Raw genomic sequence first — 25,543 nt, forward strand, 5'->3', positions numbered from 1 at the left:
CGACCTTCCTCACAATAAAACGCATCCATTTGGCCCATACAACACCTTTCTTTTCATTTTCAAATGTCTCTTCATCCTCATTCTGCAACTTTATTCCTTAATTCCCGTCACTAAGCAACCTGGCTTTTCAAAAAATAATGAGACTTGTTCATTTGAAGAAGCATTAAGTGAAGTGAACAGTCTATTTGACTTTCTTTGTGGCTCTCCATTACTCTGTGTTGACTAATAGGACATAAAGTATAAACAGAAACACATTTTAGCAAAAAAGATGAATACACTATACGTGTAAAGAGATTTCTCTCAGTCTTAAAAGCCTCCAACCAAGGAAAAAGCAGATAAACAAGTATAATCATTGCATGGAAACAGACATTAGGAAGGAAATGTAAAGTTTTTAGGGAAGATTAAGTAGATCTTTAGTAACTCAGTTAAAACCATTAGACTAAGAATGAAGGGTTTGAAGATAAAAAGCTCATTTTATGAGTTTCATTCAAAGCACAGACATATTCAGTGAAGCGCTCAGCACCTCAGCAGCTTATCTCTTTCTTTTGCCTTATTTTTATCTACAGTATCACTCTTTTGCTCCTTGTGTATACATCTGTCTGTTAGAGTCATTATATTCTTTACACTGCACATAATTGCACACTTGAGACTATAATTTCCAAACAAATACAGCATCTAGTATGGAGACGTAGCATAACCAGAAATATTATATTGTCACAAGGATAACTTAAAGCTATAAATCTGAGTTAAGCCTAGAAGAGGCAAACCCTCAGTAATCATATACAATAGAAAATAAACCTTTTTTAGATAACAGGTTTTATTATGCGAATGCTTTATACTCGCTACATGCAGCCTGATTTGATTGTACACATCTGCACAACTGACAGTAAAGTCATAAGATTTTACATTAAGACTTTAATTTATTTCCTAAAAATAATTTCTTGCATGTTTCCTGGAAAGAACCAGTTTGGTACTAATTACAGGCAAAAATCGAGGCAACATTCTGAGACTTCCAGATGAATTTTCTTGAAAAAAAGTGTCCCATTAAAACCCCCAGTGTATATTTATTACTCATTCATTTATCACTGGAAACTTTATTCTGCATTTACACTGACTTATATGTTTGTTTTCAGACACATTTTACATTTTTACGTTTATCTCAAAACATGTAAAAAGTCTAAAGGCTGTGTTAGCTTAGCATGTAGAAATAACTGGGAGAGTAATGATGAAATGATCGCGTCCATGCTTGTATAGAGCAGTAGCTGAATATTAGAGGAAAAGTTTGAAGCTTCATATTTTTTTTTTAACTCCATTTTAATTATTTTATACTGTTTTTATACTGTTATTTACTGGCGGTTTTGGGGAACCACAATCTTTTATTCTGAAAATACTACACACTGGCTTTAGAGCTTCCACAGTTGGCTTACTTGGAGTTGTCACGTTTCTACCCGATAGATGAACTGTTTTAATATTTTCGTGGTCACTCACCTTCCTCCTGTCTCATAATGTCTGTGTATTTTTTATGAACACCTGGAAGCCTATTCTCGCTCATTATAACCGCCCCCCCGGATTTGACTTGCTAATTCCTGAAGTCCTTCCCATGTGGCAACAATCTACAACACAGGCTGATGATGAACTAACGGACTGGGTCAGGTGGTGGAGGTAATTGGGAGACACATAGGGGGGAGGATTACATTTGACAGGTCATTCATCCCACTTTAGTTAATAGTAAGCGAGGCTGGTGGCTGTGAAAAGAGCATTTAGACCTCACCAGTGGAGCCCTCATTGACCGGTTATTCTCTCTATAAATATGTATTTTGATAGATATAAATGTATATTTTAAATACCTTGTTGCATTTACAGACTAGCTTCCTCAGTACCTCATGGAGCCTGAGAAGAGAACACCCGTTATAAACACTAGACGCCTCAGCTTTACACATATTTTAAATATAGCTTACACTGTATATAATACATTATAACACAGGCATCTGTTGGATAAGCTGTGTGCTTTTTAGAGGCTCTACACTCAGTCTTAAGTTAAAAATTAATAAATCAATTGTTCCCACTGACTTTAAATGCTCATAGTGGCTTTGGATAAAAGCGTCTTCCAGGTGAATGTAATGCAAAAAAAAAGGCTACTTCTTGTGCCACCGATTCCAGAAATAAAATTCACACTTGTTTTTCCGACAGACAAAATTATGTGAGTCACAGCATGAAACACATCAATACAAAACATGAACAGCTGTGTTAGAAAATGTCTGGTTTTTGACGAATCTATGGACATAAAACTATGAAGGCTAACTACTATTCCCAAGGTTCACTCTGTTAACGAGCACCACTGATCGCATATGAAAGCTAACTGATAATATTATCTTCCTCTACCCCACACATGATGCAGAACAGTGAACAGACACACATATGTTCACAGGAATGTTTTTGTTCCAACAAATCAGGAAATGGTCGCAAAAAAGTTGCCTCCAGTGCTCATTAAGTCATCTTCTTATGCTGTAGGTCAGTGATGCTGCTCCTTCAGAGCGATTATAATCTCCTCAAAGAGATTTCCGACAGCCGAATTAAACCAAAATGTCACATAATTGATTATGTGATGCTTTGTTGTGTATTTTAGATCCAGCTTTTTTGTTTGACACTAACTCCTTCTGTCACAAACAAACCCACATCACACAGCGTTGGCATATGAAGCCTTGTGCAACCAAAACTGATTTCGCTCAGTGTCTGCTTTTTGTCCCTTTTATCGGTCGTCTGCTGTAAAAGTCAGCCAGTCTCGACTCGACCATCTCAGCTCATCACTGTCTTGTCCTGTCACATTATCCGGCAGCGCTGAGTGGGGGGAGCATCAGCGGCGGCTGCTGTGCTGAACTTTGAGACGGACAGGCGTTCTGTGGGCTGTCAGATAGTATCCGGCAAACGACCTGCTTATTCTCCCCTGCTGCCGACACTCTGCCGACGTCTCCCCAGACAGAGAAGCATCAGTGGGAAACTGAAGCCCCCTTTTATACGGCCTGTTCAAGGCGCACATTTATTTTGCCTCGCTGTTGTGTATAAAAGGTACGAACATGGAATGGGGTGCATTGTTGTTCCAGCAATAACCCGGCAGTGGAGGCGGTCACAGAGACGAATCGATGTCTGTGTAAAATGGAGAGCCAGCATGGTGGACCAGACGCCAACGGTGTTATGTTACACATCAGGCCTTCAGTACTATCTGTTGGCTTTGTTTGGCTCAGTGTAAACAAGCACAGCCGTCATAATGAGGAGTCCTCTTAACGGCAACGTCTTTTACAGAGGCTACACAGACAGGCAGCAGGGTGAAAGAAAATAACTGATTTACTTATACTGTTATGATGCCTTTGCCTTGATAGATTTTCTCAGAAAGCCAAGAAATAAAATAAATTATTGAAATACAATGTTTTTCTTATCTGCACGCTTGAAAGTCTGCTTTTAGATTAGACTTCATGGTCAAATCCCTCTGAAATGCACTTACACTAAGAAAAAACATTAAAAACAGAAAGAGAAAACTTCAAAGAGGGTTAGAAAAAAATAGATTTTAAAATATTTGGTGAGATAAACAAAAATGAAGGTAGCTGGGCCAGTTGTAAGAAGAGAACAGTAAAGAATTACAGAAAAGAAAGCCATTCAAATATTTTTTTTAAATCATAATTAAGCCCCACCCCACATCAGTCAGTGCCATTGACTCTGTGAATAAGATCTTAAACCCTTTGTGTTTACCCCAAATTTATTTTTCAATGATGTTAAGGCTGTTTACATGAGTACAAGACCTGTTCAAAGGCACTGCAAACATTTCCTTTTCTTCGACTGCAGATTGACTGTGTTCGCCATCTGCTCTCTGATTGTCTGTAGTGGCTTTACGGATACCTCAGCCGCAGGCGAGAGGCTGTTTCTAAGCAGACAGCTCATCAGGATGATTGACAAGTGTTGGTGCTGGAACTCAACCAAGTGAGGAAAAATTGCACATTAGAGCTTTAGGAACTGATTTGAAAGATGACACTGAATTTGCTGCAGCCTGAGACGGTGCTCTGTACGCTGCTGCAGGCTTGAAAATGGGCATATGTGATACGCTTTGGCGTGTGTGGGTGTTTGCTCTGTGTGTTTGCATGTGGGTTGTGTGTGTGTGTGTGTGTCGCGGTACATTTGCCCCGGCGACATTTCTGTCCCTGGCAGGCGTGGCCCATGTGGAGTGTGTGGCTCAGTGGGTGGCTGATGGGAGCAGAGCTCGGGGAATAACATGTCCCTGGCTCTGCAGCTGCTCTCTGCAGACAAGGCCTGAGCACACCATGTTTCAGTGCAGAGAGGGAGCAAAATGCCACATGACGGGGGGGGGGGGGGGGGGGGGGGTTTCGTAAAAAGATACATGGAAAGATGCACAGGAGATGGTGGAATTTTGGCACTGAATTGTGGGTAAATTAGCAATGCTGCCAAGAATAGCACATACCCAGTGATTGATGACATTTCTGAGGATGAGTACTAATATCTCTACTCATCGTGCAGGATGGTGCCATCGCTTGTGGTCTCATCACTGCAGATTCATTTCACAGTGAAGGAGAAATAACATGTTTTTAGCCCAGTGCATGTTTCTAGTAAGAGGTCATCCGTTCTCTCGTGGCCCAGATGTTTTTAACTGGCGTGAGCCTTCCAGAGCTCAGGCCCCAGTTTCCCAGCAGGCTGCAGTGCGTCTGGTTCTCTGCTGTAGTGTTTCCCCTGCCAGCGAGCTTCGCCAGCTCCATGTGTCATCCGCCTCTCTCCTCCCAAAAACTTGGGTGAGATTTACAGTACAAAGGAAGACTGTTGCATAACGCTTTCTCTTTCTCTCCAATTCAGCAACAAAGTGTGTCAGGGCAAAGGCAGTGGAGACCCCAGCTCTGCTAACGTAATGCAGAGTTTTCAGTGTCTTCAGGGTGAAAGGCTGATCTCTTTGCCAGGCTGCACATTTCGCTGTATATCATCGAGTGCATATCAGTCGAAGAAGTTTTTTTTTTTTTTTTTTTTTTTGCTTCTACCTCTTAGTTCAAAAGTGTTTCATAATGCTGATTGTGCATGGCCTATAAATCAATAAAACAAAGAACAGATGTACAGAGTTTATATAAAAGTGGTATGAACTCTGGCGTCTGACAGCAGCAGTTCATCTCTGATATTCTAGAGGCTCCTTCCCAATATCATCGACTTTAAAATGCATTTTATTTTACCAAAACATCTTCTGTAAATGTATTCTCCATTAAAAGCTGATGATGTATCCCATCTCCTCCCAACTGCTGTGTAGGTGTGTGAGGTCGAATCACTAAAGCTGTAAAAGCTTTTATTAGCACAGTGTCTTCTCTGCTCTTCTCTCTGTACGATGATGTGTCATATAGCTGCAAATTTTCACTTATGTATCAACATAGAAGGATCCAACTTTTCATTTTCAGTTACATCTGAGGACTTTTAGAGCCTAAGAAAGCCAAATCAACTCAAGCCATTTTTATCTTAAAGCAGCAGTGTTTGTTTTTTCCCCCCCTGGGAGTAATGGAACACTGTAAACACTACTCTGGCACATTATCATCTCATAAATCTGATGTGGTGAGTTTGTTGGCAAACAGTACCTTAATTACACATCCAGCAGACACACCGCAACATTACCTTTCATTTGGAGTTGTGCTTCTAGTGACCTGATGAATTTAAGTCCGCTATTCACTCTCTTTAGCTCTGTTTTATCTCTCAGGCTCTTTAATTGCTAAATGCTGCGCAGTGTTCACCAGCTAGTCACAGTAACTTTGTTTGTCTGGTGTCTGGTACAGAGCAGGTAGCATGTGTTGGGTTTATCAGAGCGGTTTGGCTGAAAACAGCTGCCTACTGCAGCTGGAAACAAGCAGCACGATTGAGCCAGAATGGTAAAGTTTCAGGCTGTACAGCCAAAACAATGAGCTGAAAGACACTATACGCTGCACAGAACTGAGGGGAACTACAGAGTCTCTGTGGATTCATCACTATGAGTGACTACTTTCACATTATACATGGTGACTGGATCCATTATTAATATAAATTAGGGAAGCTTTAAGGTTTGGAAAAAGTTTGGCAGCTATCATGAATATTCCCCTGAATTTGCTGCAGCGTTGAAACAGAATGCCATTCCTCACAATCTTATGTTGAGTGCCACAGTGGATGATCCATCCAGTAGCTGTACAGCTTATCCTTTTGAGGCTTGCGTGTTGGGGGCTGCAACCAATCCCAGCTGACACTGGGCGAGAGGCGGGGCCCACCCTGAACGGGTCGCCAAGTCTATCACAGGGCCACAGTGGATCGTAAGCATCTGAAAACACCCTCCAAAGACTACTTTGTGAGACAGCTCAGCTGCCATCACTATTTTGCCGTGACAAGAACATTTTTACTGTAGCAAGATTCCAATGATAAAACCAAGTGTTTTCATTTTGGTAGAAATTATTTACTAGATCCAATCTATAAAAATCAAACCATTTTACCAAGATTCTGGTTAGATCTTATTTTACTTCAGACTTATGGTCCAAGGAAGAAAAAGACGGATGAGATGAAAGACAGGAAGAAAAACATACAGCAGTATTTAAATCAATTCATAAAGATTTCAAACTCAGTACTTTCTCTAAAAGCATCTGTACCTATGTAGAACTCAGAGGAATACTAATGTGCTTTCCTTTTATTCGTTTTTTAAATCTGATGTCAAAGTCAGCACCGTATTGAGAACACATAACTCCAACAGCCCATTACAACAGCCGTGAGACATTAGACATTCATTGTTTTGCACTTGATTGTTCCCATAAAAACAGACAGAAACCGCTGTCTTCACGCCGTGAAGTTGGCGTGAGTGTCGAATTGCTGGTTTCGGAAAGTTACAGAAATGGTCACGTACAATGGTGTCCCCATCAAAACCTGAACCAGGCTCTGTTTCTGAGCCTGAATCTGTCCCTGTGTCTGAGCCTCAAACTGTTTCGGTTTCCCAACCTAGCCGGTCTTTGTTGCCAAGCTGTTGTAGCGGTGCAGCCATTGCAGTCACCTGAACCTGATTACTTGCCTTCCTGCTTCAGTTCTTTTGGAATTGTTTGCCTGATTTTTACTTCCTGCCTGTGGCCAGTATGGCTGACTGTGAAAATATCAGACATACCTTTCAGTATAGCGCAGAGCTACAAACAGCACCGACACTGACTACAACCTCAAAAACGACCAGAGTTGATCAACGAAAACTAAACACTGTAAACTTAATAAAACCTTCCATGTTTAGTACAATTAGTACTTACAACTACTGCATTGGAGGTGTACCTAATATGAAGAGAGGTAAAAGTCTGTCCATTCGAGGAGGGCATTTTGTATTTATTTTATTTAACGCTTGAGTAATTACAATAAAAAACACAAAAATCAAACAAAAACTGAGTCAAATCATCAGAATTACCGTGTCAGCTGTGACTGTGAAAGTATACTGTTGTAGTATTTCAATCAATGTTATAATGTAGTAGAATAAGGCATTCAGTTATATGAAAATGTCACTTTGTGTTTCTGCTTATTAAGCACCACAGTTTTTCTCTTTTTTTCTTGTGGTGAATATTTCAAGAAACTTTTTTCTGCCTCTACACATACATACTTTGAAAACTCCGAATAATGAAAAACAGCTTCAGTTCAGCCGAACAGCATCCACAGAAAGCGACGATAGAACATCATTGTGCCTGCCTTCTGCAGCACAATTGTCAAGGTGCATTAATCCTCCCACACAATGTCTGCACCTTTTCCACCTTCCCCAGCCAAATGGTGCCTATTGAGTCTTTTCTAAGGGAGGCAGATGTGTTTGTTCATTCCTCAAAGCTGTGTCACCACACAGAGCGAGGACCACAGCAAACAGAAAGGCAGCGTGCAGCAGTGCAGCAGCACGTCTGCTCCTCATTTGTCTCTGTCATATGCAAAAAAATGCACATGCACAACTTTGCATATTGGTCACCTGACAAGAAAAAAAAGTCTAAATCAAACTTGTTGTAGGCAGCAATAGGGTTCTGTGACTTGGTAGGAAAAAGCAATATCAGGCTGTGGCCACACAGGCAACACAAGTTAGCAGGTTAAATTCAATTAGCTTTAGCTTCTTCTGGGGAATTGGTGATGATAATGAAAAGATACAATATCACCAGTGGTGTTGGTTAAGTGTTCACTTGAGGGATTTCTCCGACGGCCATTATAGTAATGTCCCTGTGTTAAAAGACTGATGCTGTACGCCTCTAGTAAACAAATGGGGAATTAATTCTTGACAGTCTGTGTTAATGTCTGAGCCACAATCACCTGTTGAAGCGAAAGATGGATGTCCGGCTTTATAAAAACCTCCTGTTTTCCCTTTTCAGCCTGGTGAGTGATGGAGGGGTGAAGCTGATTTACAGATCAGCTTTATCATTGTTTTAATTAGCCTCTCTCTGTGCCTCTCTCTCCATCCTCCAGATGGACCCGGTGCAGAAAGCCGTCCTCCATCACACCCTCGGCCTCCCTCCCACCGCTAAGAGGAAGCACGTCTCCTGCAGCGTTTGCCAGCTGAGGTTCAACTCACAGGTGAGCAAGTTTTCCTCTGAAGAGAAGTTAAAGTTCAAAAGTCGCAAGTACTCCTGCTATAGATACACACAGAAAACAAACGAGCTACACCCCCAGCAACAGCACAACCTCCAAAGGCTTTTCTTTTGTGAGAGCAGTTAAAAAACAAAAAGAACAAAAAAAAAAACCATCCTCTCTTTTAGCCAAGCTGATGCCGAGTATACTCATTTATTTGTCACCTTTTTCTGTGTCAACACACTGCATACTAAAAACATGCTTAGACTTAGTTTGAATCGTAGATTTGAGACACATGGATTGTGGACATGATGAGCATGATATCAGTCCACATGAGTACCAAATTACAAATAGATTGAAAATGCAACCATTCATTAATGTGGTAACAGTGATAATGGGTAGATGCAGCTTCTGCTCTACAGGACTGAACAGGACTTGTGCACTTGACGCTTAATTCAGCTTTTGAATGTGAATAAGAATTGAAAGCATTTGAACAACGTTTTAGTCGGAGCTACAAATTAAAAATTGATCAGATGAATCACAGGATTATAACTGATCTGTAGGCAGCAGCAAACATGTCACTAGAGTAAAATTAAAATAGTAAATGGGTTTGTACCAAACCAGCCACTCCAGCACTTTTTTTTACGCACTAGCAATGATGTTATATTAACATATATTATTGCATTAAACATACAAAAGTGATAAAAGAAATAATATTCCAAGCAGAGAAGATGAATATACAACATACTGGGTTACTGAAAGTACAGTGTGTGAGGAATACGAATAAAAATTAAATAAAAATTTGTTTCTTCATTAGCAACAGGCGGAGTATTTAATTTAGTTTCTACTGTAGCTGAGAGGGGACAGAAAATACGTGAGTCACAGGAGGATTTAGCTCCAGCGAAAAGACGAAACACTGCATGTATTCATTCTTGTGTCGGTGCTGGTGTTGATTGTGAATGAGACAAAAGGTTGCTAGAAATCACACATTGTTGGATTGTTGCAGTTTTGCCTCTAATGTGAGGCTTTGCTTTGTCAAATGAAGCAACAGATGTGAGAAGAAAAAAATATTAGTGTCTATGAGCTCCTGTCACAGTTCTGCAGGTTAGCTAATTCGAATTAAATCAGGTACTAAATTACCCTTTACTGTCTTCTTGTTTACAGTTTCACCATTTCTCAAAGAGATGGCTTTATTTGAAATATACTTTTGCTGGTCTAAAGCATCTTGTTGTTCTTTGTAATTTACTGTTTCACAACTGTGATGTCTGGGCATGTTTCTGCTTTTACACGTCACAGTCTTCAAACTGATTTTTCTTTGGGTGGTGTCTCGTGCATCCACTAATGCTTTTTCGTTGTTTGATATTCACCTGTAACCTGGAGCTTCACCTGACTTGAACTTGAAGGAACTTGTGAGGCCTTGGATCTTTGTTCTGCCTTGTTATTCACTGTTACTGAAAAGGCAACATTTCTTCTGAGACCAGAGCAAACATTGTTATGGGGGACAAGAGCAGAATCAATAATTCTTTACTGATATTGATTTTGTTTTACATTTAAATGTAATGACTTTAAATGTGAGTTTAAGAAAAAATAAGTATATTGATAGTGGGAACAAGTGTCTGCTTGCTGTCTGGATGAACAGTGTGGAGCAGTAGAGGCAGTCTTGCGAGTCATGTTTGACCAATAGGTCAGCAACTAAAACAGGAACAAAGTTGTGTGATTAAACACCGATGAAGCTCCAGCGTTTCTCTACAACCAGTCTCCCCCCTTTTTAGGTGGATTCAGGTCGAAATCTGTGGAACACCTGGTTTGAAGAGATGGTCCCTCTTCACAGCTCATCACGGTCTATTTATTCATCCACCCAAAACGCAATGAAAAGCCAAGCAAGTCAGAGGAAATAGTGAGAGAGGGAACAGAAACGGGGTTGAACATTAAAGCAGAATTAAGTGGAAAATCAAACTTCACTAAATCTGTATGTACGGCACAAAATCAAGCATGATGGATTTGAGGGGATTCTCTCCACAGACGGGGTGCAGATGATCTGGTTACCTGCCTCTGGGACCTGAATGGGCCGTGATCTCTAAAGGTCACACACAGGTGTGGTTGTTGAGATGTGTTAAACGGCCAATTTGTTTTCTTTGCAAGACAAAAACAGTCTTAAAATGTCAATGGGACACATCAGTGACCCATCTGTAGAAATCATTATCCTAACAATGAGTTCAGCACTCTGGGTGTTTTGTTGAACAGTGTCGTGTCTGAAAATCGCCCTCTCTATGAGAAAGTCCCCTCATACTGTGATTCAGGTTGTGCGTTTGTGTACCATTCTTTACATGTGTCATTACCCAAGCTCATGATCGCTTGACTATGATGGGACCTCTCGTCTTTATCTTTGTCATCACTACTCATCGATTGACTTATATAAATCCTGTGTTCAAACCAGATTAAGGGAAGAAAAGGTCAACACTAACTCTCACTCTGTTCACCACAATTCTAATGAAATGCACTGTATTAATGCTAACCTGCTAAGTCTAACCGATGGACTAGCAGATGGGTTTCGATTTCTCGCACCTCATTTCCATATCATTTTGAAAGTAATCAAAACATTCTGAAAAGAAAATCATTGCTGCCGCTGTATGTTGTTAAATCGGTAGCATCACTAAATAGCAGTGTCATCGCTCCTTCATTAAAGGAGTAATCAATCCATTTCTAACACTGAGTGTGTTGGTGATTACTCAGGATGAGGTTATTATGTTTTACATGGGGAAATCTATCTCTGTATATATTTACTGTCCATCACCTCTTAATTCTAATGTGTTTACCTGTCAATCAACAGGTAGTGCTGTGCTGAGATGGGAGGTCTGAAATGCCCTGAGGGTGGTGGTGTTTTTTTCCTCTTTTTATACATGAGCCACAACTATGGCAGAAGTGTGTCCTTATGTCCTTCCAGTGACAGTTTATCATAATGTGAACCTGCATCTTGGACTGAGAGATGCTGCAGAGCAGGAACCAGGCCCTCCCCGTGGTGTTCTGCTGAGCACTGATCCATGCTGCTCTGTAGGAGAGCTGAACGTCTGTTTGGAAACACATTTAACGGCCTGAGATCATAACGAGAAAAGAGCCGTTCTGTTTTAAGAGATTTTAAGATGGTTCTGCTTTACTAGATGTCATGTTTATAAGCCAGGACCATAAACAGGACTGAAGTCTATAATTTGTTGAGTGAGTCATTGGACAGTCTGATCTGCTCCTTTAATAGGGCACGCCTTAGTCCCTGTTTACACCCATAGTGCTTCCTTTATCTCTTTGCCTTTTTTTTTTAATTTCACCTGTTTTCTTTTGAGCCCTGTGGTTTTTACAAGCTGTTAATCTGTAGGGGATTTCTTGAAATAGACACAAAGAAATGTACGTCACTTCTCATTTAAGGGTAATTTCTACCACAGAGATTTTTCCAAGAGGCCAGGAACCATTTTTGAACCAGAGAGTGTGACCCGCCTCGACCAGAGAAACCAGGCTTAAATTTTAACTTTGCATAGTTCCAGGCCCGAAAGTCCTTGTTCCAGAGGTAGTGGTTTCTGATGGTCCAGGAACTGTTTTATGTCTGTGATTGGAGCTGACAGCACTACACAGTACACAGCACTGCCCCAAACAAGTACCAAATAAGTATATTTGGATTTCTGTTATTCATGCAGCAGCGGAATCTGAGCCAAAGTTCCGTAGGTATCTGGATTATTTGGTTGAAAATCCTGCCCTTTACAGTATCAAACTCATGCTCTGTTCCCTCCATGCATCTGGTGGTGACGGCACTGGATAGCATGAAAAACTGTGAGAACAACTTTTCTCACCCCCCGGTCAGTTTTCATGGTGCTCTGCTTTCAACAAGGTGGCCCCTCACCCACTGAACACAACCCCAAAACAGTCAATGGGTTAAAAGGGTCCCACCCACCAGCCTCCTTATATTTAAGCACCCAGTGGTGAAGTGGCCAGTGGTTCTGGTTTGGCACTGGAGTTGAACAATGGTGGTCAGCAAGATAATCAAATACTTGCTTTTCACCTTCAACTTTTTGTTTTTTGTGGGTGGAATCACTGTTCTTGGTTTATTCATACACATCAGGATAAACAAAGTGGACTACCAGATCACCGATGATCTTCTCCCGGCCATAAACCTGGTGTTCATCGGTGCTGTGACTCTGATTTTCGGCTTCCTGGGCTGCTGCGGGGCGATCCGAGAAAACAGCTGCCTGCTGACGCTGTTCTTCCTCGGCCTGCTCTCAATGTTCGTCATGATGCTGGCTGTAGGTGTGCTGGGAGCCATATCAAGAACTGTGGCTGCACAGGAAGTGGTGAAGGAACACATGAAGGGGCTGCTTCCGCTGAGCAAACAGCCAAAGGAGATTCAGGAGTCATTTCAGGAGGTGGAGAGGAGCGGCTTCTGCTGTGGATTCTTTGTTGGACATCTTGACTGGGGAAGCTCAACGGTGGTGCCCAACTCTTGTAACTGCATGGACACCTCCAGGAATTGCACTGATTTGAACGGACGCAAGGTGTACTCAACACCATGTATGAAGTACTTTATGACATAGTTGGACAGAGTATCAGACTCGCTCATGGGCACTGCATTTGCATTTGACATCTTGATGATTCTGGGCATGATTTTCTCATCTGTCCTGCTTTGTCGGATCTGCAAAATTAAGGGAAGTATCATTTGAAATATTTCTCACGAGGCCTGAAGTTCACAGAGGTTGATTTAAGGACGGACAATTATGTTAGTCTTTTTTACTTATGTTAGCCTCATAGTAACACTTAAAATGTGTCTGCTATTTTGAACCTGTGTTTATAGGATTTGTTGATTTTAGCTAAAACTTTAGCTTTGATGATTGACTCCTGGTGAGGTTTTGGGAAGTATTGTCTTTAATTACTACTTTTATGTACTTGTACTCCCATTGCCATTTTATGCCACTTTTTACTTCTGTTCCACAACAATTCCAGGGGAAATATTGTACTTTTTATTCCACAACATGTGAGAATTATCTTAAACAATACATCATCAAAGGTTCAATCAGTGATTCCTAACAATTTTGGCTTGTGACCACTTTACAATGAGCTGTAACTCTACTGTCATACATCTCAGCACATTTCAGATGTCTGTGAGTTGTTAGCAGTTCCACCAAAGAGACATTTCCTCTCTAAACCTCTCATATGGTTTTGTTTAAATAAAGAAGGTAAAACTATCCAACATTTTATGAAAAAGCAATGATTAAGAGAAAAGATCCAAAAGTGAATAGAAATCTAAGTAGCAAAGCTTTGCTTTTCTTCATTTTTGCCTCATTAATCATCTTATGACTCCTCACATTGATCTTGTGAGCCTTTGGAGAGGCCCAGCTCTTAAACTGGGAGCTATTGCATTAGATTACCTAAATGTACATTAAGTTTAAAGGTCGCCCCCTTGATCCACCACAGCAGGGCCACTCACACATTGTTGCATTAGATTTATCAATTTAATTGATGTAATACATCTCTCACAGTGTCCATTTTACTGCAAAACAAATACTTTTCTTTTCAGGAGGATTTTGAGTTCAGGACTTATTTGTGATGGAATATTTTGATTTAATGGCAAACATGCTGAAAAAATCAATTAATGTTTCTGCTTTGCATCAAGCATTTATTCTTAGACAATGACCAGGGCCTTGCTGCAGCCTGGTGCCAGAGAAAGTATGTATTTTTAAAACAGGTTTATTTCCATTTGTTTGAGACATTTGACTCAATGAGCCAGACAGAGGTGTGGCTCCTTCCCATGATACCTGACCAGCAGCTCTTTGATGTGAGCTGAGATTGTTTGCTGGGGTCTCACCCACAAAAAATGTGAGTGGGAGGGTTTTTGCATATGTGTAAGAGTGATGATGTAGTAACAGCCAGGAGGACCTCCAGCTCACTATGGGGTGAAAACCCCTTTACAACCTGCTTTACTGTTGGGTTTAATTTATATTCTTTTTCTTGTAAAGATACCATCCTTGCCTAACTTGCATCCTTATGATACCAATGGAGACATAACTCAGTATACACTCTGTGAATCTGGGTCATAAAGATTTATGACTGGCTAAAAATGGTGCATAAAGTCAGTACTACAAATAAAAGTGACTCCAACTCCACAAATAAAACAAGGATTAAATCCACAGATGAAAAACACTGAGTAAACTATTCCACAAATAAAAATGATTTATGCTGGTTTACCTTCCATTACATCAATGTTAGGCTTTAGAGATAATTTTATTTGGATATTAAATTAATAAACAGTTGTTGGATGCCTTGTGAGAGCAGGATTCAATGAATATGAGAAACAGAAAACATAAACAGCTGTAATACTTTCCTCTGTGCAGAGTGTTTGGTCTGTTCTGAGTTATTCTAACCATCAAAAATGGACTGGTGCTTATGGAAGAAATTGGTCATAGTCTTATTTAAATCGCATTTGGTAATCGAATTATAAAGCCAGGACAGCGTGTTCCCGAACACCCCCATCCTTGTCTTGATACCTAAGATTTCCCCTCCTCCCCCAATTCTTTAGCTAAACTATGGCCAGTTTGATGTTGTAATTAAATTTTCAAACATGTGATTTTAAGATTTTTTTCTGGACAAAGCTTTCACTCATTTGAACTGAACATTTTATGTTTATCTGCTGTTGCCCCTCCTCTCCTGTCTGCTCTGAGCCTTCGATTCACTCAAACCACAACATTGCTTCAATTGAACGAGTTCTTTATCCAAATAATGGTTACTTTAACCATGAGGTAGAACATGAAAATATCATTACTTCAGCACAACAGAGTAGGGTGGACATAATATGCATTACAACAGAACTGCACAAACTAACAACTCTGCAATTATAATAATCTGATCAATAGTGAACCACTGAAATGCCTAAATCTTGTGGCACATTTTGCTGGCTCCTGTCTTTCATAACTTACATGAAGGAAAGTTGGTATTCTGGGGCAATTTAGGGGATTTCTGAGTTTCTTTTATTTCCCAACTGCAAAGGAAAAGTCAGTGAAAACACATTTTCACAGTCCTTTCTGAGAAGAACGTCTCCTCCACAGCTTAAATAATTAGTTTTGTTTTGTTGGCTTTGCTGACCGTTAGCAAGCACACAAACTATTCCATCTTCAGGAAAATTTTCAAAATGATTCACAATGGTGAACAAAACGCCACACAGATGTTTGAAGGAGAATGCAATACAGAGAATCTCTAAGAGCTGTTATGACTGCCCTGCATTAACTCAGCTGCTTGCAAGTTAGCAGTTAGCTCGCCAGCTATGGGGCTAACGAACAGACCCTGTGATTCGCTAACTCGCCAAGCCTCTAGAAGAAATATTCTGCAGACACATGGATTCATTTCATTCAGTTCTGCAGAGTTTATGATAATTTTCTGTGGGTTTGTCTCTATAAGCAACATGTTTTACAATACACAATAATCGAATCCATTGCTAACACAGAAAATTGATTAGTGCGGCTTCAGGAGGGCAGAGAAAGATGCACATTCAATATCCCACTCTGTGTATTAACCTTGTTCTGCTGTAGACTTTCCGCTAATATGGCTGCATTAATGAAATGTTATGGAAATGTAATGACTTCTGTGAAAAAAATGACTTTCTGGCTTATTAAAACTTGAAACCAATCTATAAAATGAGCAAAAACATTTACAGAGTGAAGTTTATGTTGGAAAGGAGCTCTGCACACACATATCAAAATGTGAAATTGTTTCAGTGTTCTTTAGGTACAGCAGAAACTAAAATCTGTTAGCTCTGGAGAGAAAAGCAAATCAGACAACACTTATTTTTTTCCAACTTAACAGCAGGAAGAAGAACAGCAAATCTCACTCCAGTTTACTTATCGTACCCAAAGGGGTCGTCTTGTTTGTGGGCGAACATCCGTTGAAGGAGGCGCCGGGATTCAAACTGTGACCTTTTGGTTTTCAGACAGCCTCTCTAAATCCTAGAATAACCCTGTGAATCTGGTTTGTTTGATGCCCCCCTCCACCCAACCCACCCACCTCACAGAGCACCTGGAAGGAAAACAAATGATTTCCTTCCTAGTTTTAATCATGCCTGTGTCAGACTTGGAGTTCAGGCAATTCTTCCACTTCATTGCTCTAATGAAAGATGAATTATTGCTGTAGACACATTAAACACCCATCCGTATCACCTGGGTCTCATGACAAAAAAAATAAGTTATGTCTTTGGTACCTAGAGAGTGACAAATGTGAGTAGAAATGGATAGTTCCGTGCCAGAAAAGGATGTGCAGTCTATTTGAAATAGTGACGCCTCGTCCAAAAATGGTTTCCAGGATGAAGGGAAAACATTCAAGGCAATTCAGCAATTTCACAGCCTTTGCCAACAAAATTATTGATCTATGAATTTCTGGCAACTTTTTTCCCCTCATGCAATGAAACCTCTTTACTGGTCTCATTCTATTAGACTTGCCAAATACTCTTGTACACCCTCTGAAGTCATTATCCAGAGTTCACAATCACAATCAAGTCAATTAGATCAATTTAAGTGATAAACATCCAAAACAAAATGCTTTTAGAGCTTTGTTATAAGATCTTGAGTTTATTTTCTTACAATTAGAACAATCTGATCTCTGTCCAAACATTGGACTTTAATTAGTGAAAAGGAATAAAAGGAAACAGGAGCAGTGTTTTGCCTATATTGTGATGCAGAGATACTAACTGGGATGATCCCTTTGTCCCAGCAGTCTTTAGTGAATATCCCCGTTGCGGCCCATAAATAAAGATGCTTACAAATGTCTTCTGGGGATGTGTGGTTGGCGCGTTTATTTATTCCAAGAGGCAATTGCATCCCTCCTGATATCCTCATACTTGCCACAGGCAAAGTATGCAAGGAAGTGTGCAGAGGTAAACAAGGACAGCTCAAAGTCTTTGCATACGTCCCACTTCTGTGTGCCTGGATGAATCTGTTGTGAAGGTGAATCTTGGTGGCGCTACGTGTTCAGACTATAAACCAGACGGCCACTATATAAATTAAACATCAAAGGTCACACAGATTTCCCAATCACGCAGATCCCGGTATTGTTATTAAAGAAATGAGCTTCATATTCAGACCGAATGGTCATTTCACCACCACTTTCTTATCAACTAAAATTTCAACAGCTGTTCAGGTGCTGGAACCAAGAGATTCAGAAGAAGAAGAGAACAGAATCAATGATGGTTATAATGGCTGGATTTGGCTAAACTCTTTACATTAACACATGATTTGATTATAAGACCCTCCAAAGCAACACATTGCTTTAGAACAATAAATGACTTTAAATTCCAAAATGCTGCCTTTATTTATACAGGAAAAACTGTAAAATCCCAAACTCCGAACAACAGAGCACTTTAATTACTCAGAAAACAATGTTACTCAGGTGTATTAATCACTTCAGCAGAAACAGAATCAAATATTAACACTGTGAGATGTATCAGCTGGCTCCCGCTAATTATGTTTAGTCTGCTTCATTGACTCTGACCGTGTTCCTTCAGTTTTCATATTTCGTTTCATCCTGGCCGGCTGGCTGTTTAGCTGCTTTTCCAGCGTTAAATCGAGCCTGTTATTTGTTCTCCTCACAGAGCCAGGCCTTGGCCCACTACAAGGGGACTAAACATGCCAAGAAGCTAAAAGCCCTGGATTCTCCGAAGAGTAAGCTCAAAGGCTCAGTGGTCACCAAGGAAACCACCAACCAGGACATCGCCAAGGGTATCAACACCTCGCAGGTCCCCGGCTGCACCGACAGGAAAGGTTTGTATTTTCCTGCTTGCTGCACATTCCTCAACACATGTCCTTTGTTGTTTCCTTCATGTTGCTGCTGCTTTCCTGTTGAGAATGAATGTTGGACCTGAAAATCCACCCTTTTGGCGTGTTAAATGTGCCGCACACAACATGCAATCACTTTAGGAGTTGGAAGGACTCACTGTTGATCGTGTCAACTCTGTGTTGGTAGGTTTGCCAATGGCTGGCTGCCTATTCAGTGCTCGTATATTGGATTTTTAGAGGCAGGAGATCTTAGCAGGACACACAGGACAGTCAGACATATGAGGGATGAGTGAGGGCCTCGGTATGCTTCAGATAAAGTGCTCCTTAGATCATCTATGGACACATTCAGATGGACAACAGCCCAACAGACAGCAGAAAAAGGCTCCCTCATTCATTTGAATCGGATTACTCCATTTACACAGCTTGGGTAACAATTCAGCTCTGTCACTAATGCTTTTAAATGAGAGTACATCTATTATCAAAGTAAAGCCTTTAAAAGCAGCATATGAATGAAATGAATAAATATTATTATTGAATAAGTACAAGCACGTAGGCCTGGTTTTGCAATCATCACAAAAAAATGTAAAATGATTGAAAGCTGAAAAATCTCATAATGTTATAAAGCGTTTACCATTATCCCGATTCATTGTGCTGAAATTACAAAGAAACACAAGAGACACAGAGTTCCTGAGTGTGAAAAAGCCTGATGCCCGACATTTCACAGCACCTTCGAGTGTGGTCGTTCAGAGCAGCTATAAAAACGTCTGACTTTAGGCGCATGATGTACGTTAAGAGTTCGTTTGAAGCAAACTGAATTTTTCGGTTTGATGGCAGTTTGCCCAAAACGTTGCAATTTATACAACCATATGCTCCAAGACTCATCCCTCGTATATTGAATTTGTCTTTGCATTATCCCATTTTTAATTACATTTTTTGCTGGTGCACACTGTTGTGTGCCGACTCACTTTTCAGCACGCTGTAGCCAGGTGGCTGTTTAAATCCGGTTATCTCGTCCAGGTGTCTGCTGAAAAAGATTCTTATTCTCGCTGGAGCTCCTGCTTAAAAATACGTTGAAAAAGTAAACAAAAAAACTAACTAACTGCAGCTTCCAGCACCTGATGGGAACCATATGTAGATTTTTAAATTATCTGCTGTGTTTCATACTGGTTCTGTGGAGGATAATGTCTTTGGCAAATGAAGGCACTGCCGAGGAGTGCTGCCCTCCCTGTCTTCTCCACTGTAATATTCTTGAAGCTGTCTGTTATTATGTCATGAAATTGGCCCAATGAAACTCTTCCCCTTTAACTGTAACAATATCAGTTCAGTTTTTCTTTTCTTTTCTTTTTTTTTTTTAAGGAATTGGAAACACATTGAGCCTTCGCGCTCTGGGATTAATTTTACCTCTACCCGTGTCTTCTTCCAATGTTCCACAAATATTTAAACTAGGAGCACATTTCTGGAGCTCATCGTGGACCGTGACCTATTTTTCTGAGTCTGACCTATTCACACTTGAAGTTTAAAGGATGCGTGAGATGAAAGCACAGACGATTGATGCCCAAACAGGTATTCATATCATGTCTTAGAGGGAACGTCCAGTTTTGGTGATTTTAACGATGTTCTTCTGGTTTTCTTCATTATATATATATATATATAGGTGAGAAAACAGTATTAACAAGTGTTTAAATTAATACAGTTCATCTAATGCAGGTCATGCATTAGTCTCTGTGTTATATTAAGAGCTTTACACCTGGCAGGAGTCTGCCTGGCATCCCACAGAGTTACTAAGCTGCTGTAGTGGAGTGGAGCAAGTTACACTGAAGCTGCCCCCGAGCTAATCTACGCTGCAGTTTGTCGACATTTACCGTAAGAGAGCTTTCAGTTTTCGAGTGACGTAATGCAACCTCTGGCTGCCATCTTGGAGGTCTCCGGGTCTTAAGGAACAGTGGTTGTGAAATTTTAGATGCTTTTCTAAAATTACAACGCCAAATAACTTGGCCACTTCAAAAGGATCACATTTGGTACAGTTTTTGTTGGAACAGGATGAAGCTGAAAATCAAAATATCTGGTGCAGATACTTTATTAATAGAGAGATGGGCCTTTAAAATGCTATTGACTAATATCCATAGTTAAATAATATATTTCACCAAGCTAACATACTTACATATTTAGTGCACTGAACCTGTTTTCACACACACTGCAGAGATTATAGATTAAACACTATATTCACTGTTTACTCCTCCTCACTCATATATTCTCTACACAAAGGATGTGGGGCAACTGTGGGGCGTTCATGTGGTGTGGGAACCTTGAGTATCCAAGATTCAATAATCAACCAGCCAGATTTTAATCAGCAGAAACAAAATTTTTCTTTTATGATGATGATGATGTTTTCTATTATTTTAGTTACGAGACATATGTTGATGTCATTAATGTCAGTTATTAGAGAGTAATAATTAATATATCTACTATATTAATAAGCTAGTAGTTATGAGATAACTTAATTATTATTAGCAAGAATTATCTTGCATCCTGAAGTATCTAATTAACTAAAACAAAGCCAGATATGGAGACCCAAACTTTTAATATGAAACCATGTAGAATAAATATTCACAATTTAATACAGACATAAGTACACAGCATAACCACAGAATTGTGAAATTATAAATGTTTAAAATTCAGCTCATTACCATGAAATGTTATTTCATCTTGCTTCTTTTCACAGTAACAGTTTAGTTTATTGCAGGTCATTTTTATTTCATTCCAGCAGTTTTACTTTCCAAATGTCCTTTTTCCAAAGTCTGCTTTTATTTTACAACACCATTTTCCCCAATTACCGTTTATTTTAGTACACCACCTGTCATCACAGAGTCTCTGTCTGTCAGTCAAGACAAACAGGGCAGAGCCAGGTACGCGATTGGCTGTCTTCTTATTCAGACTAAAGAGACAGTCAGTCACATAACTGTCTCTGCCCTGTTGATGAAATGTCCTGATGAAATGTGTCCTTACGAAATAAAGGGATCACTGGGACAGAATTATGTTGGGAAATATCAACAGACCTTAACAAGGGACATTTTGAAATAAAAAAAAAATATGCAATGGAATGAAATAAAATAAAATTCTGCTGTTACAAAAAGAAGCAGGCTGAAGAAACGCTGCATAACAATGGCCTTAGTTTTAAAATTATTTTTAGATTGTTTCACAATTTCATGGGCAGGTTATATTTTCTCTTTACAGAATTCACATAGTTTCATAATGTCCTAAAGCAATCGTCAGGTGTCCATGTGAACACTCAAACAGGTTTTTCTTGCTGTAATCATTCCTCCCGTTCATACTGGACATGCTTCCAATTTAAGTGATGGCGAACAAAATCCACAGTCCTCATTCTGTGAAAGTTTATCTGAAGTTAAAATATGGCTTCGTCAAGTCTGAGTTAATTGATTTAAACAGGAACTTTCCAAAGCTGCAGTCATTTTAGTGCAAAATTTCCTATGTGTGTGTTCCCCCGGAGCTACAGAGGAGGGACAGTAGCACAAAAAAGAAATCTGTCTTTGTAAAAAGTCAGTGTTCTTGGAAGATATCCTTGGTTTGTCTAACTCAGACGGCTGAAGCCTCATATTAGCTTTAGAGAACTTTGGAATATGAATGTGTGGGGGTTTTTTTGTTTTTGTTTTTTTTTAAGTGCACCTCATATCAGAAATGTTAAAATGAATTATAGCAGTCAAGAAGTAATTTGACAGTTACGCAGGTCTAATGTGTTGCATCTGTAATCCAACACACTCGGTTTACATTTACATTTTTTTCATTTGGCAGATGCTTTTATCCAAAAGTGAACTTACAAGTGGGGGATAGAACTAAAGCTTCAGTACAGTAGGAAACCTTGAAGTAAGCCCCAAGTAATAAATCTGTTCAGTAAGACAAAGAGCAAGTGCACAGTAAGTGCTGGTTAGGTATGTTAGGGTGTTAGGGTGTATGTTAGGCGCTAGAAGAGGAGGTGCTCTTGGAAGAGATGAGTGTTCAAGAGATTCTTGAAGATGGGATGGGACGCCTCTGCACTGATAACATTTGGTAGCATGTTCCACCGTCGGGGAACCACAAACGAGAACAGTCTGGACTGAGACTGCCTTGTGTGCAGGGATGGCAATGCCAGATGACGTTCAAGTTGTTGCGTCGGAGGAACGCAGTGGCTGAGAAGGAGCATAAGCCTGCATGACTGAGTTCAAATAGAATGGGAGCAGATCCAGAAAACGCTCTGTAGGCCAACACTAGTGACCTGAATTTGATTCAGGCGGCCACGGGCAGCCAGAAACGAAAAGATGACTCTTTGATCCCACTCAGTGTGAACTCAACTCAAACAACAACAAAAGCAAGGTCTAGCAAAGATCTCAGAGTTTCTAAAGACACCAAACATGTCAGGCTGAGATGGATATGGTCTAAATCTCACTAAATAATACACGATACAGTCAGACATTGAGGGATAATGAGGAATAAGGTGACTCGTTAAAAGGGAAACAGGTGTGAAGTGGGTGTGAAGGGTTTAATGTGCAGACGTGAGCTTTAATTCAAATGTGTTTTCATCATTAGGGGGTGGACAGTGTCATTTGGAGCCTTCTTCATACAAAGTTCCTCCTAATACACATTTATAACTAGAAGGCTAAACAGTAAAGGTGCAGTTCAGCCACTGGCCTCCTCCCACAGCACCGTCACTAAGACGCCCATCTGTAATGGACTCTACACAGCTCTGATATTAAACATGCATTCAGGCCCTGGGAAAACTGTAAACTCATTGTACACAGGCAGGGAACTCAAACACCTTAAACAACAAGCTGTCACTGCCAAACTATTAATCATTTTACTGCCCTTAAAAACACACACACACAGGAGAACATTCCTACACCATCTCACTATCATATCTACAGCGTGCGGGGGTGGCGGTTTGTCACAAGTGGCACTGGGTAATGAATATTAATGTGCTCAGATGTCAGAAGAATTAATTGTCGAGGTGGGTAAATGGAGCATTATCTGCGAGGCTGAAGTATTTGACGGTATATCAGTGGCAACAAACCCGCTCTAATGAAAAGCCGAGTTCAGGGAAGAGTAATGGCCACAGTGAGAGTAGGCAGAAACAACAGGGAGGCAGAGCTCTGCTTGCTTTTGCAGAGTGGTCTTTCAGTGGGTTTGTTTTGCTCTGAAATTACCAGCGAAAAACATATATATGGTTTCTGAAAATTTTACTCCCAAGCACAATATATCCATGTCGGGAACAATATAGCATAATTGCTTTTTTTCCCATAAACACACCTGATTATGTCACTGAAGTGCTGTTTTATAATGAGAGGTCCACAGTTAGGTAGTTGTTGTTGTATTGTAGGAATACACTGTAAAACTTTTTTTAGCAGGAACCCCTTAATGTTTAGAGAGTGCGTGCACTCTGAGATTTGCATATAATAATGAATAAATTCAGATTTTTCACATGCTCGTACTAATAAATAAACATGTTCATATGTGAATATAGTCACATCATACCTCATTTAAAAGCTTGGAATCCCCTCTTTAAGACTGTCCAAAACCAGCGGGTGTATGTGCAAACCAAATGTAATAATGACAGGATTATAGGTGGTTGGTTTCCACAGTTTTGTTCCAAAACAAAGCCAGCCTGATTTCAAGGACCTGACAAATGATTTGACTAATAATGTTTAGTATTGCTTAAATCCACACAAAAAAAATGAAAAAAAAAAAAACAGCCAGCATATGTCTGAGCAAAAATGGCAGACCTATGGGCTTTTTCATAAGATTAAACTGTAGTAAAAATGCACTATTCTACACACCCACATGGGTTTTATTGACAGCTAGATCCATTCAGTAATGTGTCAGCATGCAACTATAAAATTGCCTACATGCATGTAAACCTGTGTCATGAACAGGTATTACAACCAGAAACCACATGAGACAAATGCAGTTCGGACTGATGACAGAGACATGAACATGATTCAATCATACTATGATGAAACCAGTAAAAATACAGGCAGAAATGCACATAGGGATCTTTAAGAGGGTTTAACTGAACTAATTAATTAAAGTAAAAGTCTCATGAGTTTTAAGAATGTGAAATCGACTTAATTAAATTCACTGAACAAGTTCAACAAAACAATGATTTGTTTCCGTTTACTTTTTTTTGGTCTGGTTTGAAGAGTCGGTTCCTCCGTTGACACAAAGATCGTACAGATGTGGCTTCTCCTGTTGGAGCCACTGTACCAGAGCTTGCACAAAGACAACATTATAAGGCTGCTGCCGGTGACCTTGTTAAATTAGTGCATGGAGGTAGGAGCTAAACTTGATAATAACATTCGCCGTGGTTAACACTGTTTTCATTATCTGGGACTATCAGGAACTTATCAGGGGCCTAACAAAGTTTTTCAGCAAGTTTCCACTATGCGTCTTTTCTTCTAAGTCCAAAAATGGAGGGTCTCTGGAGAGTTTAAACTCTCAAACAATGCATGCTGGGAAGTTTTCCTATATTCTGATCAGGAATTTAAGGGAGTAGACCACTGATTTAGAATTACGCTTCTATAAAACAAATGTCAAACTTGCAATGAACAGTAAAAAAAAAATAAATAAATAAAAAAATAAAAAGGAACAAAATTGATGAAGCAGTTCCAGAGATATCGTCTTATTTATTCCAGCCATTTTTCTTCTCTGTCAAAACTTCATGCAGCTCCCTCAGGAGCCACAAAAGACTTTTTTTTCACATGGAGTAGTACTTGCCAGGACTTGCAGACAGATTTTGGTGCACAAAATTGATGGAATTCCCCTTTAATTTAATGAGTTTTTCAATTCAATTCAATTTTAACATTCACATTTATTTTATTTGCCATGTTTTTCAGCATATGATCTTGGCAAAATCAAGAGATGTAAGAGAAAACAAACATTTCTTACCCAACATGATGAAAAAAGTCATTGTGAAAGAAACTATTCATTTAGATTAAAGTTCCTTTGCTCAGAGTGGTTTAACATAAATTCGTCGTCTGGGAATAATGAGTCAGAAACTGTGTAATCACAGGGTGGACTTCCTAAAATGCCCAGAGCAGTCGTGTTCTTTGCTTCATCGTTGAACTTGTGTGTGTGTGTTCTGAGATGGATGAACAGCTGGACCCAGCGAGATAGTATAGATTAGCGGGATGACTCAGCGGCCGCCT

General features: G+C 39.9%; 1 protein-coding gene and 1 pseudogene across 1 annotated transcript in view; both read left to right on the forward strand.

The window, feature by feature from the left end:
* Positions 1-25,543, forward strand: part of znf385d (zinc finger protein 385D) — a 63,190-nt gene that overhangs the window by 20,349 nt on the left and 17,298 nt on the right. The window contains exons 3-4 of the mRNA XM_041043404.1: positions 8,455-8,562; positions 18,167-18,335. Of these exons, the coding sequence (XP_040899338.1) occupies positions 8,455-8,562; positions 18,167-18,335 (277 nt within the window). The remainder of the gene's footprint in view (positions 1-8,454; positions 8,563-18,166; positions 18,336-25,543) is intronic.
* LOC121185361 lies at positions 12,564-13,256 on the forward strand (annotated as a pseudogene).

The sequence above is a fragment of the Toxotes jaculatrix genome, chromosome 8, assembly GCF_017976425.1.
Source record: "Toxotes jaculatrix isolate fToxJac2 chromosome 8, fToxJac2.pri, whole genome shotgun sequence".
Classification (NCBI taxonomy): domain Eukaryota; kingdom Metazoa; phylum Chordata; class Actinopteri; family Toxotidae; genus Toxotes; species Toxotes jaculatrix.